We start from the raw sequence: 12,428 nt of genomic DNA on the forward strand, positions 1-12,428 counted from the left end.
GGAAAGATAGAAGAGAACAGGCAAAGGAAGCAGTAAGAAGGTATTCCAGTTATATATCATGCATAACATGCTACCCCAAAGCTTAGTGGTTTCAACCATTTATTTTGTTGATCAATATGCAATTTTGGCAGGGCTTGGCAAGGGCATATTGTCTCTACTCCATGCAACATCATTCAGTTGGGAGCTAGAGGATTCACTTTCAAGGCTTATCAAACACCTGGAAAGTTGGTGCTAGTCTTTGGCTAGAAGCTCAGCTGGGGCTGTTGGCCTAACTTTTTCTGCATGTGGGCCTTCCATGGGCTGCTTGGGCTTTCTTGCGGGATGGTGACTGGATGCTAAGAGCAAGTCCTTGAGAACCAGATAGATGCTGTACCAGATTTTGTGACCAACCCTCAGAAGTCACACAGCATTACTTCTGCTACAATCACAATCCTGTCCATATTAAGGGGAAGGAACCTCTTATCACATCTTGATGGGAGCAGTGTCAAAGTCATATAGTGAGAAGAGCATGTGGAACAGGAGAGGTTTTTTGTGTGGCTTTCTTTGCAAGATGCAATCTTTCATAATCTACCATACAGTTATAACTCACATTCACCTCACATGCAAAGCATATTCATCTTCTTCTCCAAGACCCTTACCTCTAAATATCTGCTTGAAATCCAGTATTTTATTCCCTAAGGTCCTTCAGTGCAGTTCTCTGGGTACAGCTCCTAAATCTCAAGACGGCAGTTTCCTAAAAAAAGTTTATGGACTAAGTGAAAAAGCAGATACTGTAAGGGAACAAAACAGATCCAGGACTTAAGAAGACTTTCTGAATTCAGGATGGGGTTACCTTTTTAGACCCTGGATGAAAGGTCTAAATTGGTTTAAGTGGTATAGAAACCAATGAAGGCCTTTCCTCACTATTTAAGTGGAGACATTTTCTTCACATTTACAATATGAGTCAGGTGTTATTTTTACTAAATCAATTCCAAAGTATTATTCTCAATAAAAGTCAGCAATTTATGGTTCTGGAAGTTCCATTTTAAGTTTAACAGAAAGCTTGGCTTAAAGTAGGAGGTAGCTGCATTGATTTTTTTATGTTCAATGTACTTTTATTCTGAAATTAAACTTGCTCAGTTTCTGAGAGAAAATGACCTTTAAATTAAACTCTGGAATATTTGCTTCATCTTAGATTTCTCAAAAGTTTTCCAGTCTTTACCTCCCAGGATTTATAAATGCAGAAATAAAAAGTATTCCTTTCATTTCCTCTGCAGTAGTGAAGGAAAAAATATAGACAAATTTGTCTCCCTTCCTGGACATATCTCCTAAGAAGGATGGTATACAGGACTGTAGAATTTTATGATTATTACTTGCTCTGTATTTCTCAAATACAGAAGAATTTCAGCTTCTCTAATTGGTATATAATAAAGAGAAATGATTAGACATAAAAGATTTCTTTCCTTCGTGTTTCTATCCATCCTCCTGAAAAATAGTACTTACAATAGCACTGAAGTTAAAACTTAAAAATTAGAGTCTTCATCAATTCTTCCTGGGGAGCATTGTGAGAGTAGCACAGACAGGGAGCAGGGACTCTGAAGCCAAACTGCCTGGCTTTGGATCCTGGCTGTGCCACACCTACTAGCTGTATAATCAGGCAAAGTCATTAACTTTTCTTTCTTCAGTTTCCTTATCAGAATAGGAATATTTTAATGCCCATTTCATATTATAAGAAATAAATTAGTTAATATCTGTAATGTATTTAGAACAGTGCCTGGCATATAATAAGTGTACAATGCATGATTTTTAAAAAAGTGAAATAAAATGTAGAGACAACATAGTGTAGTGTTTGATGTGCAGATTCTTATCCCCATTCTACTACTTGTCAACCGCGTAAATGCGGTCAAGTTAGTCGCCTTAAGCCTCAGTCTCCTCCTTGTTAAAATAGAATAATTGCCAAAAGCAGTACCTGCTTCACAGAGTTTCTGAGGATTACATGGAATGACACAGCAAGCACATAGTACAGTGTCTGCTTCCTAGGACCAGTGATTAGAAATATATACTTTAATTAGCTTCTGTCCCTGTTCGTTGGGTTTTATCTTTAATTCTGCACTTCATACTTCCAGGTCATTTTTTGATCTTCAGAGAACTAGGTGGGCATCCTTTGAAAGGGATGGCCATGGGGTCAGAGTGAGAGTAAATGAGACCGTAAGAGAAATTACTTAAGCTCCCAAGAGGTCTTGCAGGGTGGACTTTTGTTAGGGAATTTGCCACTATCTATGGTCTGGCCCAAAGCCATATGGACCCAAAAACCTTACTTGTCAGCAGTTCCAGAGCCCAATCTGTCCTCCAGAGCTGGACTCATATTAACAAAGCTCATGGGACTACGTACAGAATCAGAATGCCAATGGTTCCATTTACAAGAGGTGAAAGCCCTGGGGCCTGGCAGCTCCTGTTCCCACCCAGCCCATGTTGTGCCTATAAGCAGGTCTCATCTCTAACCAGGCTGTCAGTTTAATTTATGAGACAAAGCTGCTGAGTTGCTCCTCTAGTGCCTCAAGTCCCTCAGGTGTCCAGCGAGTTCTCCCTGAAAGCATTTAGACAAAATACCAAATTCTAGCCAGAAAGCAGCTTAGTGAGTGTGGAATCGGAAGGGTAGTTTGTCCCGAGACTCACAGGTTTAATGGAATTAGAGGCAGGTCTATGATAAAAGGGCCATACCAGCAGCCCGGAGCACTGTCTCCCAGCGTTTGAACGGCCACTGCCGGTGCTCGCTTCCGAGAGTGCTTTGTACCTATTTCCTCGTCTGGACCATGTTTCCCATCAGATTGTTTCCATGACAGAGGTTGTGTTAATTCAGCCTGAGTCCATGCGGCGCGTATGTCCTTCAAAAGCTTTTGCTTGTGTCTTATATAGAGACTAAGACTTGTTTCTTATGTTATATACAGACTAAAAATTAGGAGTGTGCACATAACAGCTCAGACCCCTAGCCTCTCTTGAGAAATCTAGAGGCCTGGCTTCCTGGACCCTTCCACATCCGGTCAGTTCTCTGGGCCGAGGGGAGGCTGTCCCCCAGATGAGGCTTGAGTCCTGCCCTCATTCAGTTCACTGTGGCTCCCACCAGGGCCATGACAGCGATCTGCATTACCACCTGGCAACGTACAAGCCTCTAGGCCAGTGATTTTCAACATTCTTCAGCACACCGAAAAGTGTATTTTTTGCTGATCTGACAAAAAATAGGTATAATTTTGATCCATTCACATGATGGTTATTGTTGTGTTGGTGGTTGTCATTTTTTAATTTGACAGCCTAAGGGAAAAGAGGTCAGTGCCCCTGACTAAATAGTCAGGTATTGCATGTTTTAATGATTCTTGTGGCACGCCTGTGGCACGCTGGTGGAAAATTGCTGCTTTAGGCATTTCGGTTTGCGTCATCCTGACAAAGTTGCCTTCGTTTATCTGCATGCTCTTACCTACTATAGTTTTATTTCAAAGTTGAATTCTTAGTTGGCAGTTTTATTTTCTCATTTCCAAGTTCGTTTCACTGACACCCCTAAATATGGAAAACACATTTGAGTTTGTATGTCCTAGAGGGTTACAGTGATAGAAAGACTGAAGTGTAAAGCTCGTAGGTCCGAAGAAATGGGATACCCTTTATCGTTTCTCAGGAACATGTGATGCTGCTGGCCACCCTTCTCTGTTTCTAGCCTGAGTCTTTTCTCCCTCCAGGGCAAAGAATATTAAGTACTCCTATGTTCTATACTTTTTAAAAAGGTTATAGATATTGCCTACACTGAGAGAAATGTAATATGAACATCATATTTACTAAAAAGATGAATTTGGATGTGTTGTTTACAAATGATTTATCATGGATTTTTTCAAGAAACGAACTTATTTTTAATGGCAGTCTTATAAATCTGATACAGGAATATATTCCATTTGTTATGATTCCTAGGAACTACTGGCTATTTTTTAAACTTTGTCTCTAATGAATGAAGACAATATCATTATGTAATTGAGTAACTTATTATAAAAATGAATTTGTTTCCCAAGGAGGCATTTTTTTCCCAAATGAACCATCAGCCCCTTTATCCTTATTAATCTTCTAATAAATTAGGATTAATTTATGAGTGATCTATTTGGGAAAAGAGATCTGCTTGAGAAAATAAAGATATCAGTTCTAGGTCTTACTATATCTCACAGTTTTGACCACTTTATATTTTCTCTCCTCTCTGCTCCCATAATATTTTGTGTATATCTCATAATAACATTTACTCCACCTTATTAAACTACTGTTCAATTAAATACTGAGTTAGCATAATCTTTGGCACATGGTTACTTCTCCATTTCATCGTCATCATCGTCATTTGCTTACAAGTTTTTCCCCCTCAATTAGACTGTATATTTCCAGATTGTATGGGCTGGTTCACATTTATACCCTTTAACATAGTAAAGGGCACTTAGCAAGTGCTGAATAAATGATGAACTGAACTTTTTATTAGAAAAAGGAATCTTTCGCAGTTCCCCTTTAGATATGCAATCTGACATTAATGTTGAGAATGCTTTAGAAATAAGGACTTATGACCACTTAATATTCACCATGTTTGTTACTTAAGAAATATAGACAAATAACTGAAAAAATAAAATTTTAATTAAAAAACAAACCATACATTTAAAAATAATGAACAGCAGAAGTCATTTATTATAAGCAATGATAAAATAACACACTAAAGGATAATATCTATAACTCAAAATTGACAAAAGAGTAGAAATATAAATATGTTCCTCCCAAAAATAAGGGGAAGACAAACAACTCAATAAGAAAAAGGCCTAAAATAATAAGATAAGATGTTCAACTTCAATAGTCACCACGGAACCAAATTAAAACATTAAGATTCTATACCAGTCATAAACAAATGGCAAAAATGTTAGAGTCTGGAGAGGAGTGCCATGGAGATTGTTTGCAAGAATCTAGTGTGACAAACTAGATTGCTGGTTGAATTGTAAATTAGTCTAATTATGTTGAGATATGGTTTGGTAATATCTAGTAAAGATGAAGCTATGCATATCCTATGACTCTGTAATTCCATTCTTAGGTATATGTCTTTAAAGAAATTCTTGCACATTTATAAGAATTAAAGTAGTTTAATAATAACAATAAATTAGAAACAACCTGAATATCCACTAACAGGAGAATGGATACATGAATTGGAATGCTATATAGCAGTTAAAAATAATGAACTATATAGAACTGCATGTAAATCCCAAGAGGATAATGTGAAGCAAAAATTAATTAATAAAGGATCTATATTCTATGTTTTCACTTTATAAAGCTTAAAACATGCATCAACATCTTGTTACAGATATTTAACAGAAGTATAAAAAGGTGTATGAAATGGTCAAAGATAGCCTTGGAGAGTATTTACCTTTGGAGAGGAAGGAGAGAGATGGAATAGGTATGGGAATCTGGGGGCTTCAACCGTATCTGTAATGTTTTGTTTCTTCCAGAAAATCTGAAGCAAACTTGGCAGAGTGTTAATGTTTTAATTGGAGACAAGGAGAATGAAAAGAGAATGCCAACAGGCTCTGGAGGTTTTGATATTAGGAGGTTTAAGGCAGTTGGCTTAAGATATTAGGATAAGTGGGCTTTGAGAATAAAATAGAGCAGTACTTACTTCTTGACAAACTCATCAGCTTGTCAGCACCGTATAAATTCAAATTCTGGTTGGCTCTGCTAAGAATCAAAAGGACCCCGACTCCTGCCTCAGGCTCTATAACCACCTTTAGCTGTGTAATTTTTGAAGAGGGAACGCTATAGAAATCTAGGGGAGTACAAAAGCATGACGTGGCATGAACATATCTAAGATAACATGGAGATTTTGCAGGACTAGAGCAAGCCAGAGAAGCAGCAAAAGGTTTAGATTTTATGTTAATTAGGAAAGCAATTGTGCCCAATTCAGAGACGAGAAGTTTTTCAGTTAATTGAGAATAAGTAAGTTTATTTATTCTGATTCAAGACTAACAATTAATATAAGGCATATTATTATAAACATTTGGCTGTTATGTTGACAGTTGAATAAATCCAAGCTATACTTTATTGAAGTCAATAAAAGAGCTTTCAGAAGGCCAAGAGAGAAAAAAATCGAAGACCTTGGCCAATGTTAGAAGGTACATCGGAGACTTGAATGTAGCTTGCTGTCTGTTCCTATCTCTCTCTGTCCCGTCTTTGTCTCTATCCTGGCATATCCTTTAGTCAGACAGAATCAGAGAATACATAAATATGGACTGGTAAAGAATGGCAACAGGCAGGGAGGAGCACTTTTGTTTCATTGTTTTTTTAAAAAAAGAATAGAGAATAGCATTCCACTTAGAATGAGAATAATAAGGCATAGTATGGAGATATAAAATATCAAATAGTTATTTTACTCTAAAGAGTAACTTTTTTTCAAAAATTCATTTTAATTTTAAAAGATTTATGTAATAGGTAATAAACTGAGGAAAATTTGTTCCCCATCACCTTCTTATTTCACATCTCTTTCCCATACATAACCACTTGTCCACAATTGGTGTACAATCATCTAGGTCCTTTTCTATGAATTGGCATATAAAAATGTATGTACCCATAACTGGGCTAATGTATTTTTCTGTAACATGTTATTTTCCTTTTAATGGGTAAGGTGTTTTTTTGGGTTTTTTTTTTAAGGGAGCTTTGCATGTCAGCGCATCTAGATACCTTGGTTCTTTTTAATATCTACATAATATTCCATAGTATGGTCAACCCATTTTTTATTTAACTTTTCCACTGTTCATGGCCTATTGCAAAGTTTTCAGTTTTTCACTATTACATAAAATTCTGCAGTGGCATTTTAGTACATTCATCATTACAGCAGAAGGCAGACGTGACTTAATGCATGGCCAGATCTAAGAGCTACAGTTGTGCTGTTTGGAATCTGTCTGTCACATTTTTTACTTTATTTTTCTCTGTTTTGGCCTCATTTTCCGACAGCCTCACTTCATGTGGTAGCAAATATGTTAACCAGCAGTTCCAGGATTACATTCTACAAACTTAACAACCTCTTTCCTGATATCCTCAAAAGTGGAAGGGTTGGCTCTCACTGAATTAGCTTGGGTCACATGCCCATTCTTGACCCCATTTCTGTAGCTCTGTAAATAGTATACATTGATTGACCAGGCAAGGATCACATGCCCACTTCTGGGGCCAGCTCAGCATGGCCCAAAACACGTGGATTGAGGAGGAAAGAGTGGGTGATTTGCCAGATAAAAATGAAGATGATGATAACAAGGAAGAGACATATACTGGTCAGGCAAATATATCAATGTCCCCTACAAATGTCTTATAGGTAATATTTTATGTTTTTGTGAGTAGGGATAGACATCCTATGGTATCCAGATTTACGTCATAAGGACCAAAGTATTCTTATAAGTATCTTTCCAAATCTTTGCTAGAGTAATGGAACAAGTATGTTTATATATACTGTTGTGTATGAAAATAAAGCATGTTATAGATGGAAGATCATTAACATTATAAAATAAGAAATAATTTTTCAGTGCAGAAAAGTGTTATCCAATATATTTTCTAAAAATTCAATTATATGATAGATCATTTGGCAAACTATAGCACAAATTCTATATTTTATTTATTCATTTATCAAACCATGCTTATTAAATTCTGTTATGTACTGGTCACCATGCCAGAGGCTGGGGATAAAATATTGACTGTACCAAGATCTCTGCCCTCAGGTTTCTTACATTGTTGTTAGAGGCCACATATTATAAATAAGTAAACAAATGAATAAAGGAGAAAATTTCAGGCTGTGATGCACTATGACGGAAATAAAGAGGATCATGAGATAGAAAGCAACTGGGCACGGTCAGTCCAGGTAAGGTGGGAAGGGAAGACCTCTCTGAAGAGAGAAGACTATCTAAACTGCAACCTGAGGAGTAAGAAGGAACCTCAAGCTCTAGACTTATGCCGTCTAAGATGGTAGTCACTAGCCATGTATGGCTATTGAGCAGTTGAATGTAGGTAATTCCAATTAAAATGTACTGTAAATGTAAAATACACAGCAGGTCTCTAAGGCTAGTACAAAACTGTAAAATATTTAATTTTTGTATTGAGTACATGTTGAAATGTTTTAATATTTTAGATATATTGAGGTAAACATTAAAATTAATTCTACGTTTCTGTTTACTTTTTAAATGTGACCTCTAAAATTATTTAAAATTACATATGTAGTTCACCTTATATTGAACAGTCCTGGTCTAGATAGTTTCAGTCTGTTTGCTATTATTGACATATGTTTTTTTATCTTTTTGTCCTTGATGATGATGTTGGCGATTGAATTTATGTAGTAGATTTTTTCCCAAGGGTGTAAGACTATCCTATTTATTGACTGAGGTGTGCAAATATAATGATTCAATGTGTGATGAAGCTTAATATGGCTCAGATTTAAAAGGTGAGAGGAAGCACAGAAAATTGCTACATTTACTAGAGGAGTTGTTGCATTAGTCATGTTTCTTCAGGAATGTTCACGAAACAGATGAAGGAGAGCTTGGAGTTGGAGAGGTAGGCAGAGCAAGCTTCACAAGGTAATGATAGCGTGGGACAAGATTGCTGAGGGAATCAGCAACAGCAAACCACAAAGACCTCTCTCAGTTCCCTACTTGGTGAAGGCGATGCTGTTGTGTGGTACAGAATTGCTCCTTCTTGCACATTTGAGTTTTAGCCTATACATAGTTTTTGTAGTGATGGGAATTCTAGTGACTTTAAGGTGCCTTTTTTAAAAAAATATTTCTTTCAGGGAGATGTTGCTAAGGTCACACACTTAATAACATTAAATTAATTCACTGCAGAAAGGAAGCAGAATAATTTTTCTTTGTGCCATGTTATTGTTCTCATTTCTGTTTGGGGCTTGTGCCGCAGGGGAGAGATTAATTATTTAAAAATCGATGTTTAACAGGTGAACATTTTAAGTGTTAGTTTGTAAACATTTTAGGACCCCACGATGTGACGTTTGTTATGTAATCTAACAGTTTTGTGAAGGAAAACTCTACCCCTACTGGTCTGAGAGGGGGTTGAGTCATATCCTGTGAACGTGAAGCAACGGTATTTAAACATCACGGGTTCCTCTTACTTTCATTCTAAGTCGCTGCAGCTCCGAGCAGCAAGTGCTCTCTGCGAGGAAGCTGTTACTGTCCTGGAGGTGGACAGCCTCCCTCCTGGGATTCGCTCAGGAAAGCCTGAATATGCAGCTCTCTCACTGGACTGAGAGATGTTTTCTTTCTTTCTAATCAACTATGCTAGATAGCTGCAAGCTGAAAAGTGCCTGCAATTTGCCACTTATTTATAATAAGGTAAGTTCCATATTTTGGCTTACTCACTGTACTGTGGCAGCCTTGAATTAATGTGGCAGTTTTAGAACATGATTATGCCTCAGAAAATGCCTTCTCACAGGGTGGTGTTTGAGATTCTAATGCAAGTAATTTTAAACTTACAGTACAATCCATTTGCAAGATACTTAATTTAACAGATTGATATTTTTTTTATGATAGTTTTTTATGAACTATGTGCCTGAGACGTGGAAACGTTGTGTGTGTATATTATATATGTATATGTATGTGTGTATATATATATGTATATATATAATGTTTATATATAAATATATTTACTTTTATTATTATTATTTTTTAAGGATTAAGTAGCACCAGGCCAGGATATTTTTCCCCCCTTCTACTTTATGGTCTTATGATCTTGCTTAAAGGTAAAACATGCATAAAATTCCTATGATTATGCTTGGATTTTATTTTAAATAATCATAGCTCTACAACTATATACCTCCATTGAAATAAAAAGTGGTCTAGTAACCATTAGAAAGCTTAAAGTTGAAAAGTAGTGAAAGTCTCTTGCCCCTTCATATTTGGCTTTCTATTTAAGTGAAAGGCCACTATAGTTATAAATTTCTGATTGATCTGTTTATTTTAAAATGTCTATGAGTTTATCTGAAGACCACTTCTTCAGTGGCTATCAGAGACCTCATATATAAATTTTATGGGTAGAGAAATCTGAGGATAGAGAAGTGAATGAGGGTTTTTAAAAATTCTTTAAGCTTGCTGCCAAGAAGTTGATGTGAAAAACAGGAATGCTGTCTTGGTTTCTTTATTGATAGAGGAAGCAACATCAAATTAGAGCTAAAGGTCATGTCTGGTGTCACATAACTTGGGGCATTCATGTTTAAGGCCTTTAAATGATTTTGAGGTAGAAAAGGTTAATTTGATTTTGAGAGCTCCAGCTGTAAATTTGAAAGATGTTAATGAGTTGAGAGGTTTTTTTGTATGTTTAATGACAGTTGGCTCTAGAATACTTTCTCTTTTTGTAATTGTTTCACTATCATGCTTAGAGATTGTTTCATTTCTATTCAGAATTATACCCATTACAGAATTGCTAGAGTCAAGCTGCAATATGGAAATTACTTATTAGATATATATTCAATAGCTCATGCTTTTGCAAAGATAGAAGAATTAATCAACTGATGGAAACCATGTAGTATTCCTCTTCTTTGAAGGGAAAGTTAAAATTAGTTCAACTTCCAAACATATTTGAAGACAGTATTCCAAATAGGAAAAGAAGAACTTTAAAGGAAATGACAGTACTGTGAGAGGCTCTGGGACCCTGCATAGTGAAAAGGTACATATCCCCAAAGATTAGAATTCCCGATGTTACATACAGAACATCCTGATGCTAGAAAGGTATCAAACTCCACTTTTTTTGCTGAGGCAGGGAGAAAGCTATTGTGATTACTTAACTATTCTGCTTGAGAATTTTTCCTTATGTGTGAATTATTAAATATAAAGAAAAAGAACAGAATACACATCTACATCATGACAAAAAAAGCATGCTTTCTTGCACTTCGCATTGTTTCAGATTAATTATGGGTTATACACACTGTTGTTATGAATGACAGGTCAGACTGATGAAATGCTGTAGAATCAAGTTTTTATAGTATGCTCTTTCAAATATGGACTTAATTATTTATGACATTGTACAGCCAACTGGCAATCACCTGATTAGATTATTTAGGCATCTTGTTTCTCCTTCCTTTCTGTTCCCCCATCCTTTGGCTGTTTTCCTGCTTCTTTGCACTACCAGATGGGGTGGGTAATGGGCAGGGAGAGAGAAGGCAAGGGAGCAAACAGTAGTGTAATGTTGCTGTTTCTTGCCTTTCGTAATGGTTTTGCTGAGGGAAAAGGTCAGAAAGAGGTTAGATATAATGTGAAAAAATGAGTCTTTTAGATAAAACTGCACATTACAATTATTTAGGAAATTCTTTGACCTCTGTGATGAAGAATAACTGGGTGTTTGGGTGGGACAACCTTACCTACCTTGTAGGGCTGTTACAAAGATGAAATAATATCACATCTTTTGTTGTGTTTCATCAACTGTAAAGTATTAGACATATTTCTAAGGAATTCTTTTTATGTTTTCCTGAAGTAAGGGAGCTGACAAAACATCATCAAAAGTCCAGTCTGGGTTCAGAATATTTCTTTTTAGTAATGAGGGCCTCTTTTCCTCTCTTTTTGCAAGCTATTTTACCTGTTAATTTCCAACTTATATTTTACAAAGATAAGCTCTAAAAATAAAAACCCAATTTTACCTAAGTCGGAGTATGGTCTTAAATTTTTCAGTAGCTCAAGGAAACTCATCCTCATGCAAAAGGTATTTATCAAGTGGCAATTAAACTTTATTTTCAACCTAAAATCAACATGATCTCCCTCCATTAGGGACTGCTTCGGCAGAGGCACATAGATGATATTTTTTCTTTCTCTTTAAATATTTTTCTTTTAAGTAAGACTTTGAAAAATTCATGATGAGGAACCACCGAGTAGGAGGAAATATTTTTAATAGAGCATTTGTTCTGACTCCTGAAAATGAAATCTTTCTGGGAGGTGCTTTAGATCTTACTGTCTCTAGTGCATCCTGCTGGATAACAAGGCAGCACACTTGCTAGGAAAAAAATAAGTAGGATAACCCCCCACCCACCTCTGAAAATCGGTTTGAGGATCAAGTGCGATGGTGTGGAAGTGCTTTTGAACTTCACAGCGCTTACCAATGTCACTATCACAAAGTAAGATATATAAAATCATGCATTTGGAAAGGAACTTAGATGTCATAATATATTTTCTCATTTCACAAAGAATGAAACTAAGGCCTAGAAGGGTTAAGAAAAGTGCCTACTTCCCTTAGCTAGTAGCTGAATCGAAACTTGAACCTGGGTCTTTCTGTCTGCCTGTTTAGCTAGAAGTTGATCAGAAGATTAGCTATTTCTTGAATCCTACTGCTGAGGGTTTAGAAAAATAAATCAATAATACTTTTTAGATATTGATGAACATCCTTATAGGAAGCTATATCCTTGAAGAATGTCTCATAGATGA

At 36.3% G+C, this 12,428-nt stretch overlaps 1 protein-coding gene across 9 annotated transcripts in view; it reads left to right on the plus strand.

Annotated features, from left to right (window-relative positions):
• The window catches only part of MCTP1 (multiple C2 and transmembrane domain containing 1), a gene marked incomplete at both ends in the record, with an annotated part of 426,668 nt that overhangs the window by 122,016 nt on the left and 292,224 nt on the right, over positions 1-12,428 (plus strand). For 5 of the 9 annotated variants that reach the window (XM_081131859.1, XM_081131860.1, XM_081131861.1 and 2 more), the window contains one exon: positions 9,138-9,353. The exons of the other annotated variants lie outside the window; for them this stretch is intronic. In XM_081131859.1, coding sequence (XP_080987985.1) covers positions 9,297-9,353 — 57 coding nt within the window. Of the gene's footprint in view, positions 1-9,137; positions 9,354-12,428 lie in introns of those variants that run through there. 9 annotated transcript variants of the gene reach the window in all.

This window comes from Miniopterus schreibersii (assembly GCF_964146895.1).
Source record: "Miniopterus schreibersii genome assembly, chromosome: 3".
In the NCBI taxonomy this organism is placed as follows: domain Eukaryota; kingdom Metazoa; phylum Chordata; class Mammalia; order Chiroptera; family Miniopteridae; genus Miniopterus; species Miniopterus schreibersii.